The following is a 26,267-nucleotide window of genomic DNA, read 5'->3' as shown; positions in this document are numbered from 1 at the left end:
GTGTCCCCCATCCGGCTGCCCCCGCCCCCCGTGTTTCCAGGTTCGTCCCGCGGTGTCCCCCGGAGCACGCCCGGCTCAGCGGGGATGGGAAGCCTCCCGCTGTCCGCAAACCCTCCCGACCCCGCTCGGGTGCAGCACGGGAGCGGGCACTGAGGTGCTTTCCGTGCCGGGAAAGCCGCGGGGCGCCCTCAGCTCCGCAGCCGAGTGCCACCGGCCCGAAAATAATGTGTAAGAGCCGTAGGAAGCCCCAGGTCTCCCGGAGCGGGGAGATCAGTGAAGGTCCGCAAATTCCCAAGCAGGGAGTACCGCTTTTCCTATTCTCCATAAGTATACGGCCTCCCGGGAAAAAGCATCTACCGAGCCTGCCGGCAGCATCCCTCCCACTGCCCCCCTGCTGCCTCGGCTTATCGGGCTGCGAACGGCAGAAACGGGGACCGCTGCTAAGAAAAGCAGGGAGAATCGGGTTCTATCAGAGGGAATTGCCTTGAGAAGTCACCAAAAGCTGGTAGTCACACAGCTTTTAAAAGTGATGTTTTAAAGCCTGGTAAAGCTTAAAAAAGCTGATCCCTTTTCTCGACTTTACAGATGAAAATTTTAACAGGAGATGGCAATAGACCATATCGACTCTAAGGAAAAGGCAACGCAAAAGCAGTTCTCTTGGGCAGCCTGTCCCCTCTACCACTCTCCTGCAGTGTCAGGCAACACAAGGGAAGGAAAAACTATAATTTTATTCAGAGCTACCTTATAATCATCCATCGATTTCTCTCATCAGGACAGGCAGGGTAAAGGAGATAGGGCAAGGCTTATAAAATGAAACGAGGTGCATTGAGTGTCTGAAGATGAAAACTGGTAACCCAGGAAAAGAAACTGTAGGTACTGGAGGCCAAGCCTGGTTTCAGAACCCACTGGAGAAAAGTGCCAATACATTTACATCAGCCTCTATTTGGACTCACCCCAAGCCCACATGCAACAAAATTTAATGAAAAGTGTGGATCACCTTGACAGTGTTTGCACATGGGATAAAAACAACTCCTTCGGCCAGGTAAGTGCAGATGGAAAAAAATCAGACTGTTCTTTCTGGAAACACTGTAGTAATTTGGACTATACCAGAGTGTATCCTCTGGCAGAAACAATTTTGTCACCTCACCAGTGAAATTATCACTAGAGAAGTGAATCTCTGACACTGCAGAATATCAGGTTGAAAAACTGCTTTGGGGGCTAAATAGTTCCTTGACTGAAACACAAAAACAAATGCATCAGAAACAAAAATTTTAATAGACTATTTCATTTGTAAGGACTGTAGAATGATCATCCTAGCCCAACTGCCTGTCCAATTCAGGGCTGAGCAGAAATTAAATCATGTTGTTAAGGGTATTTTCCAAAAGCCTCTTAAACACTGACAAGCTTGGGACATCAACCACCTCTCTAGGAAGTCTGTTGGTGTTTGAATGCCTGCTTAGTAAAGAAATGCTTCTGAAGGTCCAGTCTAAACCTCCTCTGGTGCATCTTTGAACCATTCCCACACATCTTATCACTTGAGTCCCAAGGGGAAGAAATCAGCAGCTCCCTATCCTCTTGCCCTCCTTGGGAAGCATCAGAAAGTGATGATGTTTCCTCTCAGTCTCCTTTGCTCAAACTAGACAAGCCCAAAGCCCTCAGCCTCTCCTCACAGGACATGCCTTCCAGCCCTCTCACCAGCTTTGAGGTACACTTCTGGATGCATTCAAGGAACTTCACATCCTCCTTAAATTGTGGGGCCCAGAACTAAATGGAGAACTCAAAGAGCAGCTGCACCAATGCTCAATTTGGAAAGTCAAGTGTTCCAAGTGCCAAATCCTATCTTTTGGAACTCACCTGTGCTATAAGGGCAGCTTCTCTTGCAATATCTCTCATGGTACTCCTAATTTTGTCTATAGACAGGAAAGGGAGGTGGAGAGGAAGCTGTTGTCCCTTGCCAAGCCACCCTTTTCTCAACATGGATGGAGGCCAGGTTCAGTACTAGTCTCCCACTGCCTCTCCACCACTCCACAGTCACACAAAGTGTTCTCCTGCTCTTCACTGGGGAGGAATTGAATAAAGCAACAGGGAGATATTATCAGACGGGACACTGCAGTGAAGGAACTTTCCCCACACTGGCTGTTCATGTGTCCAGAGGGAACAGTGGCTGCTCAGTTCATACACTGACTCTGTTAAATTTTGGCCTGGCAGTGGGGCAGGTCATAGCAATGAATGGCTCTGTGGTTCCTTACCCTAATGAGATGATTATGATACCTTAACTCTTGTTGTTTAAAGGAAATTAGGCTCAGTTCTGCATTTCACCTAGCTACAATGACACAGGTGAGAGGAAAACAAAAAATGCAGCAAATTGGTGTCTTGCTAAGGGCATTGATTTTTTATAACGGCTTCTTGGATGAAAATGTTCAAGACCACTATAAAATGTTCAATGGAAAATTTGCCTTAATTACAGTCTAATGCAACCATCAGGTCAATCAGGGAAGAACTGTGTAGAGTTGTATCCATTCCCCATTGCATGACCCTGAGCACAGCTGAGCAGTACTACTGAAAGGCACAGTACAGCCTGCTTATGCAGCAAAATTTGAAGCCAGCACTGTACTTGGCTAGAAGAAAGAGATCACTTCATCACTGACATATACTCTGCACAAGCAGACACAAAGAATAATTTGAAATAGCTTTCCTTTATGAAAATGAATATCTGATGGGGCACACAGCTAGGAAAAGTTGCATAAAGTATGGTCTCTACCAGTACAGGGGAACAATGTGGTCTCTACCAGTACAGGGGAACAATGTGACCATCACCCAGTATTCATACATTAAATAAACCATGGTTATGATATTCTTCTTAGAAGATACTCTCAGTATCTTTCACAGCATTTACTTTTTGAACAACATTTCTTAATTGGGGAAGTGAACACAAGAGTATAGCCAAAGATACTGTGTGCAATTAATTTAATAGCATTATAGAACAACAAATTCATGCCTTTAGAACTTGATTAATCAATATGTTTCTTAAACCAGAGAGAAACCCAGACTTAAATAGAACAAAATATTTCACAGGAGCAAGTTTGAAAGCAGAAAACATTACACGTTTTAGATTGTTGTTGTTGTTAACTGTTTCAGTAAATGAAAAAAAAGATTGGAAGCTAGTATTTTGGTCATAAAATAAGTATTTTTTTCAAAACAACTATAGCAAATATTCCCTGAGAATTAAGAATCAGCAACAACTATTGCCAAATTGTTTTTTCTGTTACAGTGCAGAAATGTTACAGCACATTCTCGCCATTCAAAGATCACACAGCAAGATTAAAGGCCACAGTTTTTATTTACTATGTGCATCTTCTGGATGTGCTCATCTTTCAAGAGAAATAAATCCGGATACAGCAACCCTCAGCATTGAAGCTAACCAGGACATGAAGGGAGAGAAGGCAGTTGAGGAAAGATTTAATCCATGTGCTGAGTGTGCATGTTCAGAATTCCTAATTTTTCCCCCTGCACTAGGTTTTCTACATTTTCCCTTCCAACTGATAGGCTATGGCAGCATTCTGGAATAACCCACTCTCCCTGTCCCCCCAGAAACATGCATATAAAATACACACCTGCCATCAAAATGTTCCACTCAGATAAGCAACTAGTAAACAAAGCAGAAAAGGGAGATAAAACAGAAGAGTGGAGGAACTATTGAAGTTGAAATAATCAATTTTAATGCCTAAAATTAGATTTTATGGCCCATGGTACTGCTGAAAGCTGCATGCAGCACAGCTTTATTTTGCATTATTCCTCAGCACACAGAATTAAAGTGCATTAAAAGGTTCGGATTTGGTACAGCACACTGTATAAAAAAAGATAAAATCTATTTTTTGTTATTAATTCAACTCAAAAAGATGTCAGTCCAGGGGCAGTTTGCATTTGACCAAGAAAAATGCAGGATCCAAATGGGATCCAAATTGCCATGTTGTAGAAGAAAGTTTCTTCCTGTCCAGCCCTATATACCCCATCAATATATGCATGTTTCCCTGTGGCTACCTGTTAGTTCCCTGGCTCTTTCTCCAAGATAGATCAATCAGTCTTTCCTTACAATTTGCAGGTCTTAGCTCAGCTGAATTCTTTCCTTCTTTGCTTCAAAGCACCCAGCAGATCTGGCAGTGTCTGCTATTGGCTGATCTATGAGTGCTACAACCCAGAAGGGTAAAGCATTTATTAACACCACTATGAAAACCTGGCCAGAGATCTGCAAAGACCCAACCTGCAAAGAGTCTTTTGATGGTAGTGGTAGTTGAGATGGGCTAACAGCATAAAGGAGACAGTTTTAAGAAGGTAAAAAAAGATGGCTAGCAGGAAACAAGGAAAGAAGGCTAACACATGAGTGCTGCAATCCTAAAACACTATTCAGAGATGTTTGGATAAACATAATATCTGAACATCTCTACTTGCCCCAGAAAACTTAGATGGAAGTACCAGCATGTGGGCTGAGGGGTCAAACTGGGAAGGCAAAGTATTCAACATAGCTAGAACATGTTGTGCATATTGTAGTGACTGCAATAGTTTGGCCATGCTGGATCTGCTATGCTTGTATCACACAACTAATCTGCATGTATATAGGTCAACTGGTCTGGACATCACTTCTCACTTTGGCCAGGCTGTCAGAAGTCCTGAAACACTGGATTTATGGCCACTTTCCACTTCTATTTCTTGGAAGAGCTTTCTAAGTGAAAATAGAAGACAAGTCTAATAGAAGAGATGGTTGCCCTATCTCCAAATCTTGAGGATTATGATCCAATTAGTTTTGTATATATTTCAATTTTTCATAACCATTTTCTCTATTATCAGAGTATCTTTCTACATAACGTCATCAACTGTTTTACTCAAAGAGATACAAAGGAAAAATATATGAAAATCATCTTTACTATCTTTGTGAAGCGGCAATCAAAAAGGTCAAACAAATCAACTGGCTACAAACTATGACATTTACTGTCGATCAAGAGTAAATGCATCATATTGCAAAAGAAAATAATGCAACATGACTCACAGCAAAACATAAATGCATCTGGGTGATACAAACTTCAGTTGACATTACAGTACTTTACAGTAAAAAGCCTTTATTTTCTTTTCCTTTCCTTTCTTTTCTTTTCTACAGTGACATCTCAAAACACGCTGCCAGTTTTTTTTAATCTTTATAAGGACAAGAAGATTCAGGCCTCTGCTCTCACCATTAGCCAGACAGATCACAAACTCATGTTGGTTATTCTGTTCTGAAGACACCACTGATATCTGCTATGGCCACTCTTCAGCCTCTGAGGAGCTGTGGAACATTTTGCTACTCAAGTACTACCTGCACAGTAAACTCAGCCCTGAAGTCTCCACATGCTCAAGTGCACAACACTCCATTCAAGAAGTTCTACTTATAAAGAGATACTGAGATTAGTGACACTGTTGACACTTTAGCACAAGTCTGGTTGTGGCAGAGAGAGAAAGGTTCCTGGCGTGTCAGATCATCTTCTCTTCTAAACAGGAACTGCCAGACATGATGGAGTATAGATCTTGACTAGTTCGTCCCAAGCACAGTCCACCACCTACAAAGCAAACAAAATCTATTTAGGTCCTTCACAAGTGTCATTTTTACAAAAACCATAGGGAACTTAATGCATACTGTGAATTTAGTATCAGTTGGTACTCTGACTTAGCATGCTTCTAAATTATAAAATAACTAAACTGGTTTTGGTTTGGGTTTTTTTTTTTTTTAACTTTACTGAAAAATATGAAAATTAACAACCTCCTATTTGTCATACTCCTCATGAGGAAACCAGGGAAACCTTTGGGTTTCAATTGATTGTTCCAAATAGGCAAAAAATATAACTGAAAATTAAATTAAGGAAGGACACACAGAAGTCCAGACCCTGCCGTGTTTCTTCCCTTTGCAGAGTCATAGGATCCTTTCACCATAATATCTAAACATTTTATGACCAAATCTGAACAATCTTCTTATACTTGCAGATACAGAAATTTGTTATAGACATTTTCCTAATGTCTAGTGCTGAGGAATGGAAAATCAAAAGAGTTCAACAAAATTATACAGGAAGTTTCCTGAAGAATTAAGCCAGAATTTCAGTCTCATGCTTGATAAGCCATGAGGTCACTGTCAATTGTTGAGAAGAGAGATGTGTACTTGCTGATCATTGGGATTTGGGGGCCATAGTGTTGTTTCAAGCACTACCTAGACCCACACTAGTCTAATAAGAAGTGGTGCCACTTGTGACAAAGGCAACTTAAAACACAGTGACTGATTTGAGTATAACCACAACTTCTCTGAATTCATCAGCCCACGCTCTATTCTAGATGAAGGCTTGAACTTAAAACCAGAAACCCAGAAGGTTAACCTGAGTTTGTAGTGTTTAAAGATCTTAATAAATAACAAGACTTCAAGGAAAAAGACTACAGAATGCTTTAGGTTTGAAAATAAATTGAAAATGCACTTCAGAGTCTGTAACAAAGTGAAAGGGTTAACCACACTGACAATGACTCAAGAAGATGACCTATGTATGATATATATTCATGAAATATTGCAGGAGACAAGAAGGCAAATGGAAGAAAGAGGAGAGCTAAAGAGAAAAACCTGAGGGGGTCCACAAATAAATGCCAGCAAATCTGGCTGAAACCATATTGCATTATCTTTACAATGTCATTTCCAGTTGGGATTACAAAAGATACAGTATTGGATCCTCTGCACAACAAGCTTCCTTCTGCAGCAGCCTGCAATTCCTGTTCTCTTCTGGAGCCAGAATGAACAGCTGCACACTAAAAATTTGGAAATCCAACTACAGTATTTGATTTCAGACTATAATTAGCCCATTTTGTGTTTACTATACTGCACTATTATTCATCTTCATTGCTTCCTTAGCTGGTTCTACTTAGTTATTTGAAGTGCTTTCCATATACATCTAAATGGGTCAAAAAAACTCTTGACAATATGTCTGTCTATTCATACGATATAATAGAGCTTTCTGTAGCATAATGTTCTTTCTGCTGCATTGCAGTCTCTCAAATCATACCAAAAAGAAAATTTGAGTTTTCCACTAAATGCTGGCAATCATATAAACTGCAGGTTTTTTACTATTCTCCACAGCTACAGATCAATGTTCCATAGGCAATACTTTCTATTTTTGTAAAGAAACAAGAAACAAAAATAACATTTGGAAAAAATCCCATGGGAATTCCCACCTGTTATCAATGTAATTAACATCCCTGAAATTGCCTCTGAACAAATTTAGTTATAAAACCATTTAATCTAGCAACACTAAAAATAAACAGGGGATATTAAAAGAGTTTGAAAAGGATCACATGCGATAAGTTGCCCAACTCATTGACTTAATGATACCATGTGAAAGGAGAAAACATAGTCAGCCAACAAGAGGAAAACAAAAGCTACAGTAAGTAACAGTGAATCAAGTTCTCCTGTGCAGCAGGAAGTGTATAAGGAAATACTGATACCAGAAACCTTGATGAAAATACACATGTGAACAGAACACAGGTATCTGTGGGCAACTGGGACACTGCAGCATGGCAGAACATTAAAAAATGAATGACATTTCCATTTCTCCTTACTTTCCCCAAAATGCAGGCAAGACTGTCAGAGAAAGGGGCAACTGTAAGCTAGGAGTGCTGCAGCCAGCATTTTTTGATGGAGAGTGCCACGTGCCCCTTTGCTGTAGCTCAGAGATTGTCACTGCCTCAGATACAAGTGACTAAGATGAATCCTAAGATGAAGAGAAGGACTTCATGCAGCAACTGCATCTGTTTACAAAATGTCTTCTCCCTGCATTTTGCCTTTTATCTTGTGACCTGTCTTATACAGTGGTCTTACATCAGTTGTATGACAGCTGTGTGCCTTTCCCCAGAAGAGGACAGTGTGGGATATTGAACGTAAGTGCTTTAAAAATATTTAGAAATGTCAGTTCTCCATAAAAATATGACCATTTTTAATACATACTTCAAATCACTTTAGGCTTTTTTAAAAAATAAACTAAATGGTACCCATCTAAATATTAAAATAGAGGTAGAAATTTCATTGGGATGAAGGCCTCATCCAGCACACCACAGTAAATAAATACAGCATACAAAAAGGGGCAAGTTCCTGGAGTTTATGTTTTGATCAATGAGATGATGTAACTGACAGGTGAAGAAAGTCCTCCTGTGGTGAGATGAAGACAAAGGAAAACTGAAAATGGACTCACACTTGATTTGCACACTTGATAAAAATCCCTCCATTAGGAGCAAGAAGGGATGGAAGTTTGTCGTCCTGTAAAAAATGTCTGCTATCTTGGGGACAAATTTCACTCTGATATTCAAACAAATCTCACTGATTTCAGTTTTTAGAGGGTGCATGGTTTGTTTGGGTTGTTGAACTGTATAAATTGCAATATCATTATAATATTGACTATTTTGCATGGTATATTTTGTGTATCATGCAACTTTCACTATCATTTATGAATACCCTTGTAACTATAGAATGCAGTTTTACTATAGAAACTTTTAACTATTGAATAGCAGGGAAAAGCAGAATAATTAGAGCTTAATGGTAAAACAAGAATATTCTTTGTTGCACCGACTGGTAAACTATATCAAGAAATAGCACAAATAGAAGAAGCATTCTAAGCCTGGTAATTTTCATTGTAACAAAAGCTACATGGAACAAAGGCAGTCTAACAAAATGACATTTATTAATTGTCTTTAATGCTTTTATTTCAGTAGCAAAGTTATGACACCAGCATATACACCAAAGGTACTATACTGTTGTTACTGCAGAATAAATATCTTGCCAATTTATCTGCCAGCAAAAATACAAAAACAAGTCCAAAAAATGGGGATTACTGTATTTCTCTTCAAGTAAAGCCAGAAAAGCAAGCAAAGAAACAAAGAAACTGCAGTCATCCCAGAAAGCTAATTGCTTGACTATAAAATCACAGTTCAACTCAGCTAAAACAGCTACTCTGCATTTTATTGAAATGTTTATCCTTGTCCCAGAGTATAACAATGTTTTTCACCAACTGATTTAATACTGACATCCATTCATTTATCAGAGCCATTTCCATTGACTCACTAACTGATTTACTCCCTTGACAGGCCCTCTGTTTCCTATTCATCACAATCATCTTGCCTTGCAATAGACTTAGACCTTTTCCAGCACCCCAGGGCAATCCACTCAGTCTAGTGCAATTACCTGCATGACATTCTGCCTCTTTACTCTTCAGAAGAAGCAAGAGAACAAGAGAAAACTCCCAAGTTAGCCACCAACTTTTTTATTCAGTACTTGAAGGCACAATAAATCTGCTAGCATAATCAAGATTAAATATATTCAAAAGAGCAACTAAAAACTTAAGAGTTCAATTACCCTTTATGAAAGGGTTTAATCAGAACAAAGTACAGCCCTCTCTAGATTAGTATCTCCAGAACTATCTTGGTGCCACTGAGTTTCCAGAGTGCTCATAATGAATCACATGAAAATATGTAAATGTGCCTGAGAGAGACCCATTTCTCAGCTTCTCCCATCCCATTTTCAAATGAGACCTGTCTTTTCTTTTTTCTGTAGAAGAGCCAGCAGAAAAAAAAAATCAGTTCTTGACTCTCATTAGTTGTGTTTCCCTTCCTCTTTTAGTTTCTTAGCTTCTGTGTCTTGTCAAACATAACTTAATGGTCTATTTATATCATTATTACATGTTTTTGAGGGATCCTGAACATCCTCTAAGCTTGTGGGATGGAGATTAATTGAAGATAAAGCAAGCTATTAGGTTTGCTACTCATCAAATTATTTTCACAGGTGAACATTAAAACTAATTGGTCAAGTCCATAATGGATCATGCATGAGTTTAAACTCATTCAATACCTATTTTCTTCTAGAAAATCTGGACCACTACTGTGGCCTGTTTGGTTAGCAGTTGCCAGAGTGAACTGCATGATGCCAACCTTTACATGAGAATGAAAGTGATGGGAGTTTGCAAATAAAACTTTTTATTTTCAATGTTCAGTAACCCCATCTTTTTTTAAATTTCCTTTTAAGAAAACACACTTTGATTTAATTATTATTTCCAGTAAAGACAAAATGAAACAAATCCGGAACAGAACTTCTTATAAAGATCTAGGTTAAAATTAGAGTTATCAGAAACAGATGCTCCAAATGCTGCTTAAAAATCCATTTATTTCTTAAGGAAAAAAAGAGATAAGAAACTTGAGGGGCATTATTTTTCACATTGCAGAGATACGTCACAAAGAACTGATCTAAGAAGCCAAGAGCTGTCTCATCATTTGTTCTGTTGCTCTGATAGGGGTAATGGGAAGATAACTTGGAAGTTATGCCACACACTCCTGAATCTAAATCTTCTAAGTCTGCTTTCATCAGTAAGTTGTAAAGGAAATGGAGATGTGAGTTGCAGGTTAGAAAAAAATCCTTGAAATCTCCATAGACTTGGTAGCAATTCCCCTGTACTCTAAAAATTAGGAGGAAGACTCAGTCTTCCAAGAACTAGTTTAATTGATAAGTCTATTTTAAGTTCTGTAGAAGGTACACTGGAACTGCAAAATGCCTTTCTGTGCTGATACTGACCTTGGTGACTCCAAATGCAGACAATTTCCACCAGTGAAACTGTTTTCTAATGACCCTATTTGACCTTCAAATTCATCCTTCAGCTCAGAGTTAAGTTCAGTTCCTTCCTTTTGGGATATAATCACAAATAATCATAAGCCAAACAGTATTTTCAGTAACAGCTGCAACAACCTGCTGTCTTCCCCTGAGTTTCACTTGTGCAATTCACTGGGACTTCTCAAATGTTTACCGGTCATGCAGGAGAGTAACAGAATCCAGTACACTGAGTAAAAGATGGGGCTCACAGAAGTAGCAAGTATTTGTAAGCCATTGCACCAAATAAAATGCACAAGCAATACATTTATTGAGTAAGAAAGTACTGTCTCCTATCCTCCCCAGTACTTCTGTATCAAAATTGATTTTCCTCTCCAAACACTTGCAGCTTTTACAAAATTGTGATGCCTGACAGAAACCTTTCCAAACACCAAAAACTCTTGCTGACAATGGCAAATAGTGACCATTACTCATGAGTGCCTGGCTTTACTTACACAGTGAAAGTTTAATTTTCACAGTTTGGGAAAGACATACAGTAAGCACCACTAAGAAATATCTCCTTCTTTTAGCCCCTCCAACTCAGTAAGGTGTTCAGATTGGTTTAACACTTGCAGCTAGTAAAATCTGATATTTTATGCAAAAATCCACTCTGAAATTAGGTAAGTAGGTTCTTTTTATCTCGAAGAATCAAAGAAAGTGTATAACTTCAGTAGCATCCTAGAGAAGGACCATAAGGAGAGACTAAAATGAAGTACAGATAGTGTTATAATTATAGCAGTAGCATAGCCACAACAGCTGGGTGGAAGCTATCAGGTCCTTAGTAATTAAGTGTAAAAGATAAGAGCAAGTGATCAAAAGAAAAAAAGCAGAGAGTATCTGTTCTTCTGTACATTTCCACAAGATGTAACTCCACTTTTATATGGAACAATCAACATTTCTGGGCCTCTTGAGCATCCACAATTACTTTAAATGAACAGCAAAATACATAGCCAAACAGCCTTACTAAAGACATCATCTGCATTTATATTTGGCTATACTGGTTAAGCCAGCTTCTGCAGCCCCTCCTGTCCCTTCTGCTTCCTGCGTTGGCACAGTTAATGCAGCACACTGCAAAAGCTGCACAAAGAAAACAAGCAGAACAAACCTGCACACCAAAACTTGACAATGATCAAAAATTTCCCCATAAAGCTGGATGAATTTAGAACTAGATTTCAAGCCACCTTCAGGGCATGCAGGTCAACTGTATATAGTTTGGCCATGGCCTCCCTCCAGCTAGTAAGAAATTACAGCTTTAAAATTTTAGTGATGCAGGATACGATCAGTTTCACTAGATCAGCAGACCAATGCAAGCACTTCTTCTCAGTACCCCTGGCCAGGTGCAAGGAAGGAGCAGACAGTGGCTGGGCAGAACATGCTGATGACACCCCACAGCTTTAGGAAGAAGAGAGTGGAAGTTCAGGAAGGCCAAATCACAAGGCCAGTGTAACACAGGGCACAAGAGCCACGGGTACCACACTGGTACCACCACTGTCTCCATAATATGGGGTACTGTGTGTGTGTCATGGTTTAATCCCTGCCAGCAACTGAGTACCACACTGCTGCTCACTCACCCCGACCCCACCAGGTTGCATGGGGAGGAGAATTGTGGCCAGAACTATCTGGTTTTAAAAACTGCATACTCTTAATGTTGCTGACAGGGTAAACAGACTTTCTCAGTTCTTAATACTACACAACATCACAAATTTAACAGATTTTTGGTGCTTAGGGTCTTGTCACTGTTCTCATATGTGCCTAGGCTACTTTGGCTGAAAGCTGGAGTTGGGAGTATTTTCTCCTGGAAAACATGCCTGGCAAACTCTCACAGCAGCACTTGCAGTTTAACAGAGAAATACACTGAATATCCTAAGGATCATTTCTGTTAATGCTTTGCAGTGCAAAATGAACATTTTTCTATGCACCTGAAAGTTTCTTTGTTGTCTCAAATTTCTATGAATCTGATACTAACATTATAGTGGGGGGAAAAAACCCTAAACCAAACAACATCTGAGTTTCAAAATGCAAAGCTTTCAAAAAACACCTACTTTACATAGAGGCAGATAATCCAAAATAGATACTAGAATATTCAATTAAGCACAAAGGAGTTTACAGTTTCATCTAGCTAATACTAGTGGGTCTCTTCACATTCCTTATGACCAGATTTTTTTCCACGTTGCCTCCCTTAGCACAAGAACCAGCTTGTACCTCTCTGCCTGAGGGTTCTGTTCAAAGCTCAATCAGTTCCACAGGAATGTCTTGTAATTCCTAGATTACTAGCTACTTAATCACAATATCTATTCTGAACACTTTCAATAATGCATATAATTTTTTCCTTGATGTGTAAAAAAATGCTTCAAAAATGCTGAAGTTCACTGTGCAAAGTCAAAGAAAATATAATCTGTCTAGACAACAAAAGATATCATTAAGAATGAAAGCAAAGGTTAATGACCAAAATGGTACTTAATTTGAGCATAAATGAATAGCTTCTCCATTATAAATAAAATACCCTGCATTCTCCCTGGATCCTTCTCTTTCTCCCTGGAGGAGAGAAGCAGTTCAAATCTGAAGCCATAACTCCTTATAAAGCAAACAGTGAAAATCACAAATCATGCAAAAAAATGAAAAAAACAAATAAAGGAGGTCATAATCAGATTTATAAAGAACAAAGACAACCTACTTATTGAGAACAGCAGCATAAAATTTAAGCAAATAATCTTTGTTGGACGGATGCAGAAGCCAGGGAAAGACTCCAAGGGCTCATACTGGAAGCAACTATTCAGCAGGTGCTCATAGAATCATAGAATGGTTTGGGCTGGAAGGGACCTTAAAGACCATCTAGTTCAAACCTCTCCCCAACATGCACAAGGATACCTTTCACTAGACCAGGTTATTCCAAGTCCCTTTCAGCCTGGCCTTGATCTCTTCCATCCATAACTCTGGGTAGCCTGTTCCAGTGTCTCATCACCCTCACAGTAAAGAATTTCTTCCTTATACCTACCAATGATCTCTCAGTTTGAAGCCATTACCCCTTGCCCTATGTCCTTGTAAAATGTTCCTTTCCAGTTCTCTTGGAGGATCCCTTTAGGTACTGGAAGGCTGCTACAAGGTCTCCCTGGAGCCTTGTCTTTTCCAGGCTGAACAACCCCAACTCTCTCAGCCTGTCTTTGTATGAGAGATGCTTCAGCCCTCTGATCATCTTCATGGCCTTTCTCTGGACTCATTCCAAGAGGTCCATGTCCTACTCAGAGCTGAACAAAGTATACTCAAGGTGATGTCTCATGGGTCTTCCTATAAAAATGGGGGTTATGTTTCCCTTGTGTTCACTCCTTAACTTGGTCAGAGTTTAATTTTATCACAGATTTTTAAACTTCTTTAAAAAAACCCATTCACAATTTGCACTGCTGTGATATCCAACCCTCACAATACATTAAATCAACTCAATGGAAAAAAACAGAGGAATGTCAAAGCTGTTGCAAATGCCAAACTTCTGTCTGGAACGCACATTGGCACTCAGTAAATATGGATATGTATCCCAGATTTATAGATTTTTTGCACTAAGTCCAACATCAGACTTGTAGAATTTCTGTGTGAGAAAAGAAGATACCTGAATGCACAAATGTCCTAGTGTTGATGGGTATGCACACCATCATTTTCCTTTTTTCGAGGTAAAAGTGCATGTGCATTTTTCTTTCAATTCATTATCTACCATGAAGCAATGGGCTTGTAGTCAAAGTAATCACATCCTCAATACAAAATGAAAGAAAAAATCTTCTCTCTTCATTCAGACCAAATGCAAACCCACACCAACTTCATGGAAAACTGAGCTGGGCTCAGCATATACACTGCTGTGAGACTGTGAAGCCCTAAATGCACTATGCTATGCTCACTGCTCCCTCTGGACCCACTGCCGCCAAATCGTATCTGTGCAGTCACTTGGGATGAAGTTTCCATCCCCAGCAGCTGGCCTTTAAGTATTCTTGCCTTGCACTGATGAAAAATAACCTGAATCTTGAAAGCTTTTTTGAGCCTTACAAATTCCCCCATGTTCACAGCACGGCCTCGTGTATAGTTACTGCACCACCACTGAAGCAACAGAATTTAAGGAACAACCAACCACACAGAAAATCCATCAAGCTATCATTTAACTAGAATGATTCCATGTGCAGTAAGTTAAGTATTTGGCCAAACTTACACCTTTCTCCTGTGTCCTTTTACCAGCAGAAATTACAATGGTTTTAATTTGCTTTGTCCAAACAGAATGTGAATGCAGATGTTACCATTTTTATCTGGGGTAAAAAATATCATTTTACTGTGAATTTGAGAAGAATCTAGATGTAAACTATATCTCTGGCATGTTAAATAGTGCATTAATAACAGTTAATATCTTTACAGTAATTTTTGTGCAGAAAACTAAAGGCTTTCTCATTTTAAAGCAAAAAATTCACTTAATTTTTCAAAGTTTCTTGTCTAAAAATCATACTACCAAAGAAGAATTGTCTGTTTACAAAACAGAAACAACTGTAGTAACAGAAGGAGAGGGGAATCCTTACAGAACCAGTACACAAATAGGGGCTAGTGATAAAATAGGTTCTACTTATTCCCTTTAATAGCTGAGGGTATTTGAATTTCAGCCACAGATTAAGCCTCTCCTAGTCCTCTGAACAGTATGCCAAACTAGGTCTAGGCATCATGTGTGACACTACCAACATTTAACTTGACAATTTAAGTAGATGGAAGAAACTCTGTATCTCAGCTTAGTGTTCTAGACTATTCTCTATTCTTCCTTCTGAAACAAAATACCTCATTTTCCCAGAGCTCACTATGGCTTTCGGTTATCTGATTTTGCAGTCTTGTCTGTTCTGCCCTCCTCTCCTACCCAATGCAAGGAACTGCCTCACAAATAAAAATGGACCTGAAATGAGGTTTATTTGATAAGCATTCAGCCAGACTCGCTTCCAGAAGCTTACTGCAATCTGGTGACTTATTCAGGATCTGAGTCCTGCAGCCCAGTCACGACCACAGTGCCTATAACAGGCAAGTGAACAGTACATGCATCCCAGCTCTTACCTGACCACGGTTGTGAAGACTTAAATCAAGACCACATGCAAATTCAGTGTGATGCTCAACTGTTTCCAGCAAAGGATTAGGCTTGGAAAAGTCCCAGAATCTACACAGAAAATAAAGAAGGGAGAGAGAAAGGGAAAAAAAAATCAAACAAACCACAATTAAAGTAATTGAAAGGCCATTTTAAAAATATAATGGAAGATATTGACGAATCTGTTGCTACCAGGGTATTTAAAAAAGCAAACTCATCCACTTAGGAAACATTACAAATCATACTCCTGGTAAAACCATCTGCTGATCTGCATAAATTAAACCCCACTGGGCAAAGCCATCTTTGTGTCCTGTTGCAGAAACTGATATCAAAGTTGGCACCAAGGAGCAGTCGTTGGGACATCATTAAAAGAGAAGAAAAAATGTAGGCTAGAATATATTTCTTGATGGCTGGGGAATTTTATCCCTGAAAGATATTAGCACAACTTGTGATTTTTCTCAGTTTTTGGCATCATTAACTATGGGGTCTTTATTTAAATAAAAATTACACACTCATTCAGAGATCTCAGTCATGCACAAATTTGAGACTGTGTTCCTGTAAAACAGAATTTAGTATTATAATTTAGTAACAAATTTGTACTACACAGATCAGCTGCCTTACACAGTTAATTCCACTAGTTTATGTTTTAAAAATAAATTTTTCTTTTGAGCTTTGGTTTATAAAAAATACTTAGAAAATTACAATTCTGAGGTCCTCTACTTCCCCCACCTACTGTCCCAATAGATGCAGCATCCATCAAAGCAATTAACAGGAAATATGAGAGATGTAAGAGTAGATGGGATTAAAACAGAGGTAAAAGGCAACCAGCCACGAAAAAAGGATTCAAACACAGAACTTCCAGATAATAACACACTGACAAAACCCCGTATGCTAGCACAGAACAAAGATTTATTTCTCTTTCTTGTGTTGTATACACCACTGAGAAAAGTCCACAGGCTGCACAGCACAGCACATTTTGTGGGCTGTCAGCTGTAATCAAATTTTCTACAGCCCGCATTTTCACACAGGGGTCAATTATATGCTTTACTACTTCTGCAACAGCCATAGAGGTCTCTTTGCCTTGCCTTTATTGGGAAAAGTGACAATACTTAACAAGAACAGCTCATTATCAGACCAACTGCAGTGGAAGTACTGTAAGTTCAAACCAATTCAGGGAAAATAGCAAACACTGGAGCCAGCAGGGTCAGTTTGTTTAATATGTAGATGTTATCTCCTTCATAAACAAGGAGAGTGGTATCAGCACAATGGCTATGCCATAGCAACAACCCTCTTAATTTTCTCCTAGTACCTGAGATCTAAAATAAACAACTTATTTTGCAGGAGAGAGGAGCAAAAGACCATTTCAGCATTTTCATCCTCCCACATTTGTTCACAAGAAGGTAAGGAAACAAATCTTTTTGTTTCTAAGTAATAGTGTTAGCCTTCCTTGCCACATGAGCTCTCTAATAATTCTTGAAAGACAGATGCTCATAACTGAAAACTACGATTAAAGGAGATAACTTTAGATCTACATGAATAAAGAACCTAAAAATACCTTTTGATCAATTTAAAAAATAGCAGGACAACAGTGTTTGTTATATGAAGTCATGTTGTAAAGAAGCAGTTTAGAGATCAAGAGTACTGCAACTTAGTTCAAGTTCAACAGACTGACTGGAAGCTTTGATACCTTTTTTTAATATATAAATAATTACTAGTGAAAGCTCAAAAAATTGTTCATTCTCAGGACTGAGAACCATTGATGGCAAATTAATGATAGTTCTCATAACAACTTTGCTCCAAAGCGAGAAACACTGGTCTATTGCACAGCTTCCAAAACCACCATGGTGACAGCAATGCTTTCCTCAGAGTCAACTTCCACCACATTCTGCAGACTGAGAGGGCAATGCAATTTTTCTAAGACACTGTTTACCACAGCAGGAAGGCTGTACAGGAAAATGAAGATGCATTCACAGCACAAGTAGGTGTGCTTGAATTATTTCAGTTGTAAGTGTATCTACAGAGTTAGCAGCATGAACTTAAAGCACAGGCCAGACAACCACATAGGCTTTTAGGGTCCCTTACAGCTTTGTACAGCCTGTACAATCACAGGTATGTCACTTAAACTGTTATTTTTACCCATATTATGTATGAATTCACAACTTCAGTCACATCTGCACTGATCACAAAACCCCAAAACCTAGGAGTGCATTTTCTTAAACTTTTAAGGCTGGAATTGTTAAAAATATAAATTCTCCCTCATTTCTCTACAGTTTCTTTGTTTTACATGTACTTGGCATGCAATTCATCAGCTGCACATATATTGCATGTGCAGAATAAGTGGACTGCTTATTCTGAACAAGGTATTATGAGAAGAGAAAAAGCCCGTCAAGTTATGGATTTTGTACTTTGTACCACCCATAGCAGTGTCACAAAGACCTGTGCTCCCTGACCAATTCACTTTTACCAACCCAAATATAGTCTGTCCTCCATATCTTCTACCTTGTCCTCACTCCCACTCTACCCTTACCAAGTGCCCCTGCACCTTCACTACTGGTTGGGAAAAAAGAGGTAGCAAGTATCATTCCAGATCCAGTGTCTGTACAACGCATGTGTTGTGACAGCCTGTTGCTGCATGATGAGGTGCTAGCAGATCACTAAGATGATTACTTGTGGTGTTGAATTCATGCTACGTCTCTTACCTTCCTTAAGGCAGTACTTGGGGTTTCCCTCTCTTGCGTGCTTATGAGTTTCCATTAAATTTGTAAAAGCTTAAAGCTTTGTAAATTTAGACTACAAGTTTCCTGTTAAATCTACTTAAGTTTTCAACAGGTTGAAAAGTTACTCCAGGAAATGATTCTATGAAAATGCACAGATGGAAACACAAAGAACAACTCATCAAGGCTACATCCTTCTGGGTAAGGAAAAAATATTAATGATAAATATTTATTCCTGAAAGCTTTACTGATGCTCTTAGGCAACACGATGTCTTCATACATAATATTTTTAGGTGGGTGTGAAGCAGATGTTTAGAGGGTGCTTTCCATAAAAGCCCACTCAACGACTAATGCTAGCATTCACACACAACCACACCAAGCACAAGTCACAGTGGCATGTGGATGTATAAAGCCAAGAACCTTTCAAGAGCAACACAGAACCCAGTGCCAGTTTACTACATGTGTATCACACAATTCATTCCCCTGCTCCTATTCTCTAATTCCTGCTCTGACTTGTAAAAGTTCTTCCTGCAAACTAGAAAAATTTCTGTCAGAGGAGAGCTTAGTGTCAAGCTACTTTTGGATACAGGCTAATCAGGGCAATGATGTTACTTCAGGCATTAACTGGGAACATTTAACTATTTCCACACTAATATTCTGAAGAGATTATTTCATTATAGTTCCAGTGAAGTAACAGCATTATTAAGCAATTTGGGTATAGAAGGACACTTTCCATTTGAGGAAAATAAGAAAAAAAAAGCAAATGAGCAAACACCCACCTTTTCACCTTGAAGGAAAATACCAGAAAAAGAATACAAGGATAGTAAGGATACCTAGCTGAAATGAAACACAGTTTATTTTATGATCAGCCTTATTCTGTAAGATTTCTTTGTGATCCGAGTTACTGAACTTGTACACAGTGATGGAGAGCTGGAGGTAGTGGTTTACCTTACAGTGTGTTGCAGAGATCATGTCCAGTATACTACAACTTTTAACAAAAATTGCCTTTCTGCCTTAGGGATAAGCTTTTGCGACTATGATCCAAGATCTGGCCTGATACCAGCTTAATGAAGCTCTATAATTTATCAGCTCTTCTGTTTAGATTTTGGTGAGCACTGTCTGTGACTAATGCACCAAGATTTCTTTTTTATACAGAAGAGTCCAAAAATACAAAATGGTGATTCCAGTAAAAGATGACACTGGTGTTCTTCCAAACTGAATTTTGACAGAGATAGCATTTAAGAATATGCCTGCAGACTTAAAGTAGTTCTGGAAATGTTACATTACTTTGTGTATTTCCTGGCATTTTAATGATTCATTTGTGTTCAATCTGCTCTTTAATTAGCCTACATTTTTTTCTGAGCTCTTCCAAAGAGTAAGGAAATGGTACAGAAAACATTTGTCTGAATGAAGCATTTACTGGATAGGGATTATAAATCATTATACCAAGGTATGTAAAAACTCAAATTCAAATCAACATCCTCTTTTTCTCAGCTCCCAGTGTCAAGCTGGCATGTGAATTAGGTTTCTTTTCAGTAGCTTGACTACAGTGCTCACATTCAATGATGACACTATTTGCAAAGGAGTAAGCTAAGCATTGTTAACTTTGTTTTCAACCTACTATTTTTTCTTTTAGATATCCAGTTGTGATTATGTGCCAAACTAGCAGTATGACCTGAAATAAACAAAACCCCTGCTTCTTACATGGTAGTTTGATAATCTGAACTAATACTTGCAGCTGTGTGGTTAAACTATAAAGCTTCAGTAACTTTTAAGATTACAGAACTCCGATAGTAAAGGATTGCTCCAACACTGTGTTCTATTCTGTTATCTACTATAAACTAACGCTTGCAGGTAATTCTGAGCTTCAAACAGACACACCAAAGAATATAAATGAACAATATCATAAACTGCTATTAAAACAACACTGCAGTGATTCTATTTTTAAGGGGCTGCCATACCATGCTGTTCTAAGAATCAAAATTTAGCACCCCCACCACCACCACCAAATGGGGCTAAAAAGTCACAGGCCTTGAGCAGATTCAACAAGATCCATAATTAATTCCATGTACTAGAATCCCTACTTCTCTTCCACCTTGTATATACTGATCAAGGATTTTTACTCTGAAATTGAAATGTATGTGTATGTGTGCATATATTCACATCCATGTGTGTGTGGGGTACATGTATGTGCACATATGACAGGATGTGAGCATGTATGTACATGTGGAGTCTATGGTGCATCCAGTAAAATGACACTATGTGGTAGAGGTACAATATACTCTTTAAAAGAGATGTTCCCAAATTCTTATGGCAACAATTTTCCTCCATTATACAGAATATTCTGCTTGTGACACCTTTTAAAGACTTTCACCTGGCCTTCTCTGTTGTTTATTCACTCATACCAAATCCAACAGTTTTAGAAAACTGTTAAAAATCTTTATTTGATCTCTTCAAGTCTGCTGTCTCCCCTTAGTAATGACAAGTAAATCTTTGAACAGAAAAATTATGCCTAGAGTGAATTTTGTGAAGAGGTCCCCAAGCTCTACATTTATAGACATGATGCTTTGTGAGCGAGTAGCTCTCTCCACCTTTGCTGACAATTTCCACATAGGAAAATGTCAGAGCTGACATTGAGCTGAAATTGCACTAGATTTCAGTACTGCATGAAGCACATTAGCACCAAACCTGAAGGATATATAACTGGTGTCAAAAGGGGGAAGAGCATGACAATACAATCAAATCACTTCAATGCTTGATGGGTTAACTTCGTGATGCAACTTTATATGATGCTACGGCAGAAGACTGGATAGATTTATGATTTAGCAACACATACAGGCACTGAGAATTAGCAACAGAACCCTCTGGCAAAAGAACCTCTCTAGGTCCGGTGTCAGACCAATTAGGACACAACCAGAAGTGACATTACTTGAGATAATCTGGACAAGTGGGATAACTTTGCAGTCCTTTATGGAAGCAAGAGGGCTTCTCCCATTTCTTAATGTACTGCCTACTACATTCAGTCCATGTTAGAAAATTAAAATGTAGATCAAAGAACTTGGTTGACGTATTCGGGAATATTTTATAGTGTACTGACTTGTGATACCATGTATCTTAGAGAAATCCCAGTATCAAATCAAACTTCTTTAGGACTTTGAATTAGCTTTAAAACAATGGTACTATGAGATCCTCAGCAGTATCAGATATACTGAGCAACCAGGGGAACTTGCAGAAGTACTGTCTAAAGAGTTTCAGCATACACACTATGGAACACTACTAAAGCTTCCTCAGATACTGGTAGGACAAAAATTTTGCTCATAAAAGGTCTAAATAAAAATGTGTCACAGAAACATATGAATTCACCCAACTAATTTAATTTAAGAGGGCATTACCTTCTTATCAGACATTATCACAGCTGGATGCAACTATGTTCAGTAGAGTGATGTGAAAAGGATTGCAGAAAGCATCCGACAGAGCAGATATTGCTCAGCAGAGTGACTGAACTGGCCTTTAAGTGACAAACCCATGTGTTTTCAACATAGCTTATGAAGCATCTGACAGCAACATTAAGTGCTCTCCACTATATCCACTCTGGAACTATTTTCTATTGCAAGCCATATTAAAATAGATCACCTTTCTGGTTTTATCTAGAGAAAATACTGTACCTTACAGTAAAATCATAGGAGCAAGAGGCCAATATAGTTGCATGGAATGGTGAAAACTGCAAGAAAACAAAACAACTTTTAAAGTTAAAACATTGTGAACATACACAGGCTTACTGTAAGCAGCAAGTTATCAAAGTTTAACCACTTAAATGGTTTTGGTTCATACCACATCATGCTGCAACAAAACAGACTACATCAATGTATTTCTCCCCCATGCTTCTAATTACAAAGAATCATAGAATTAATATCACAAGGAACGCTCTGTGGGATCCTGTTTTGCTTAGATTTCATTACAGCAGTACCAAATAACTCTGCTGTAAAGTTAAGAAGTTCTGCAACAGTCATATAAACAGTCATTAAGTTCTGCTTTTGGCTAATAGACTAAGTTTCATCTTGTTATATAAATCAAGTTTCAAATCAGCTATGTGACCAGTTAATTATTTTAAGAGACAAAATCTGTGCCATACTGCAGAGAATATATATTACCATCATCAATTCTATATCTCACAATTTTGAAATTATTTATACAAATGGGAAAATTGGAGATAAGTGGAAAAACTGAAGGGAAAATAACATCACTTCATGATTTCCCCCTCTCCTACAGGGCATTTTACAGGATACACTCTTCCATGGACTCTTGCAGACTGGGTTAACAACTGCAGCAAAAGAAGGATGCAGTTATGCAAAAATTATTCATCTCAGCTCCAGATTTTTGCAACCTTCAGTTTCCAACTATTTTAAAATCTGTACTTCTCAGCAAGAAATACATCAAGCCACTGACATAACTTGAGTTTGAAATGCAGGTCCCCCCACACTATGGTGGTGCACAGTTAAGTCTTCCTGCAAGACTTCTAATATTATTCACAGCAACTACAAAGTCAAAAGTTAAGTCTAGGCTATTGCCACAACTGCCCAAGTTGTCAAGAGAGCAATGTATGTTGATGGCTGCTGAAGTGTGCTGACAGAGCTCTCTTTATTATAGCAGAATTGAGGAATGTGCATGCTGGAACTTGAACCTCTGCTGACTTCCTGCAATTTTTTTTGAGGGGAAAAAAACTCCAAAATAAAATGGGTTCTGCACCTCAGGAAAATAAATAATACAGGGGAAGAAGTCTAATGGGCAACAAAAAACAATGGTACACTTTCCATAAGCCCCCTTTGCATGTCCTCAGAGTTTAAGATAAAGCAAAACCATCCTGTTAAAGTTCTGTCATTAACCTGAAGTATCCTAGAAACTTACCTAAGCAAACTCTATCAAAATACTTAGCAGAGTGCTACACATGTAAGTTGAAAGAAATTGCATACTGTCTTTCTGCTACAAGAGAAAATTCTGTTCAATTTAACTGTAAGATACTACAGTTTTATCATCTGCCTGCTATACAGGCAGAAGATACCACCACATCATCCATCCTGACTCCAACATATCCAAATATCTTTTTAGGTAAACTTGAAAATTATAACTGTGTTTCAGTGTAAGATATTGAAGCCGGCTAAGAACGTGAGGATCAAATGCACCAACATCAAAAATCACCCAAAAATAATTCCAGATGACCTCAGTGCACTGATAATGCCCTGTACTGCAGTGAAAGACCATAAGAAATCTGCAGGAATCCGGACAGTATTGCGTTGGGTAGAATTCCTTGCCAGCCTCAGATCTGCTGCCAAGACTTGTGGTTTCCACTTTCTTTTCCACTTCAAACTGTGCGCTCCTGTCCCCCTCCTTTGTGTCAAGGCTTGTAATTGTGTGGTTGAGCAACAAATTGAAACAGCTTAATGATCCAGACAGAAACTAATCACTTTCAGGGACAGGGTTTTCAGTCAGAGCCATCAGCTGCAGCTTCACAATCGCTTGTGTCAGCACAGCACAGGGGAAGGGATATCAGTAGGGCCAGCTGCCTCTATAGAGGCAGCATCCAGGTCTCTCTCTCAATTCAGTGTGACTGGTGAGTTACACCACACAAGTGGAGATAATGCACCACCTCGATGTGCTGGCCCACACTGTCATATCTTATGTGCTCAGGGACTATGTCTGTCTTGAAATGGAAGCAATAAAAGCCTAGTAAGATGGAATAGAAGTCATGTGCTCAGTACACCTCCTTTGCACATGGATGCATCTTCTCCTATGAAAAACATTTCACAGAGCCAGGTTAGAGAATAGTCATGCAGGCATTAAATTAGAAAAAAAGTCTCAGCATCAATCACCAGCGGGGAGAACAGGCAGGGGTAGTTGGGATAAGGAGAGCAGGAGCTTCTCATGTTATCTGACTATGAAAAGGATTTGTGATACAGAGTACCTGAGTCACACCCTTTTCTGACAAATTACAAACTAAGCACAGTAACTTCTAAATATGTTAGAAACAAATCAAGGCCATGTGAAGCAAAACACCAACCCAGGATAACTTCTTTTGCCAGAAAAAGTTTATTTCCTAGAAAATATTAATAAACATACCTGTTCCAGAAAGGCTTTAAAAGAATTAGGTACTATCTCCTTTTCCAGGAGACTTTGATATTGATGTATTTGACTCTCACACTCTTTGCTAGTTTCAATGTTTCACACTGAAACACAGTTTTAGTTTTTGAGCTTACCTAAAAAGATATTTGGATACATATTTTCTTACAACATGATAAAAATGTCATTCTGTGTTGAGAGCAAATTCTTATTGGTGGGTATTCTAGCTGTACACAGATCCATTTAAGTCACTTGTAGCCTTTCATGCATAAAGTTTCAAAATCCCTTTGAATGCATTAATATTTTCTTTGTATACACAAAAGTATATATTCACAATGTGTTTTGTATCTTCTCTTCTGTGAATATTGGCCCTTTGTGTAGAAACAGAAAAGCATCATTTAAAAATGAGTAAGGGGAAGTGTTTTCCCCATCTCAAATTTCCCTTATAATTTAGCTGAAGTAACCTTCAAATCCTCTTCCAAGCCCTCTAACATCCTGTTGGTTTTTCCTTAGTTATGAGATAACATAAAATATTACTGGCTTCCAGAAAAATTTGTGTAATAATTCAGTGATGGTCACTGGGAAAAAACACACAACTTACTTTTACTCTTCTGATAGCATAGGTATGACCAAGCAAGACGAACACTGGTTGCCGGATGTTCCTCAAATCCCAGCCTTTTAAGCTACAGTCAACTGCACCGGTTACCAGCAAGTTCTGATGATTTCATAAAACACAGATACATCATGACAATTACTAAATTGTAGCAATTTATATGTTGGATACAAAAGTTAGATAAATCAAAAAATACAGATTCATAAATCATAAATGTAGTGACATCCCCAGTATGTAAATTAAAAAACACAGAGAAACACAAACTGGTCTTCCATTTTTGACTACTCTGCCCACTAGAGTTAAGCAAAATCTTTGATCTCCTTGGGCTGACCATCTCTTAGAACAAAGCTCTTCTGGAGATGTAATAGTAATTGAGAGCAACAATGCAACTAGGCATGTTTTCATAAAAAGAAGATGCAATAATGTTGTAGTAAAACCCTCTGCTATTTAATGAGAGTGGTTCAATTAGCAAAACAGTGGGATGAATGGTTTTATACCTCATCATATTTGCACCAGTCACAGCTCAAGACCTCAGCCTGGTGGGCTGGTATCACAAGTTTGACTCCTGGGGTTTTCACATCCCAAATTCTTAAAGTCTGATCACCTGAAACAAAGAGAAATCGATCCAATGTTGTTGCATCAGTTACAAGTTTCAGTTAATCCATTAGTACTTAGCAGACAAGTGTTTCTTAGCTTTCTCATCTACCCCTAAAGACCTATAGCATTTGTATACACCCTTCTTACAAATTCAGTTCCTAACAGTTTGTAAAGATATTGAAAGCTGCATCAGCCGACGGGACAACTAAGCTTTTCAATTTTTAAAACTGGGATTTTAAAGCCCTGAATATTTAGCTTTGTGTCAACAAAAATGGATTCTCTAGCTCTCTAGCTTCCAAAGAGACGAAATGAATTTGAATTTATTATTATTAATATGCTTATGTTCATTCAAGAGACAAATTTCATCATTAAAAGGTGATTAAAACACTCATGATTTCTATAGGAAGCTTGTATCAATACTACCTAAATTTAAAAAACACTGTTTTATGCTGC

General features: G+C 38.5%; 1 protein-coding gene across 1 annotated transcript in view; it reads right to left on the bottom strand.

Annotated features, from left to right (window-relative positions):
- Positions 1-2,950: 2,950 nt before the first annotated feature.
- PEX7 (peroxisomal biogenesis factor 7) overlaps positions 2,951-26,267 on the bottom strand; it is a 44,696-nt gene continuing 21,379 nt past the window's right edge. Inside the window, exons 8-12 of the mRNA XM_014306643.2 lie at positions 25,715-25,821; positions 25,206-25,319; positions 22,156-22,211; positions 15,749-15,848; positions 2,951-5,588 (exon numbers count right to left, since the gene is read on the bottom strand). Coding sequence (XP_014162118.1) covers positions 5,520-5,588; positions 15,749-15,848; positions 22,156-22,211; positions 25,206-25,319; positions 25,715-25,821 — 446 coding nt within the window. The 3' untranslated portion in view covers positions 2,951-5,519. The remainder of the gene's footprint in view (positions 5,589-15,748; positions 15,849-22,155; positions 22,212-25,205; positions 25,320-25,714; positions 25,822-26,267) is intronic.

The sequence above is a fragment of the Geospiza fortis genome, unplaced genomic scaffold (genome assembly GCF_000277835.1).
Source record: "Geospiza fortis unplaced genomic scaffold, GeoFor_1.0 scaffold162, whole genome shotgun sequence".
Classification (NCBI taxonomy): domain Eukaryota; kingdom Metazoa; phylum Chordata; class Aves; order Passeriformes; family Thraupidae; genus Geospiza; species Geospiza fortis.
Note: the sequence above shows the minus strand (reverse complement) of the source record. Positions and strands in the feature narration are given on the sequence as shown.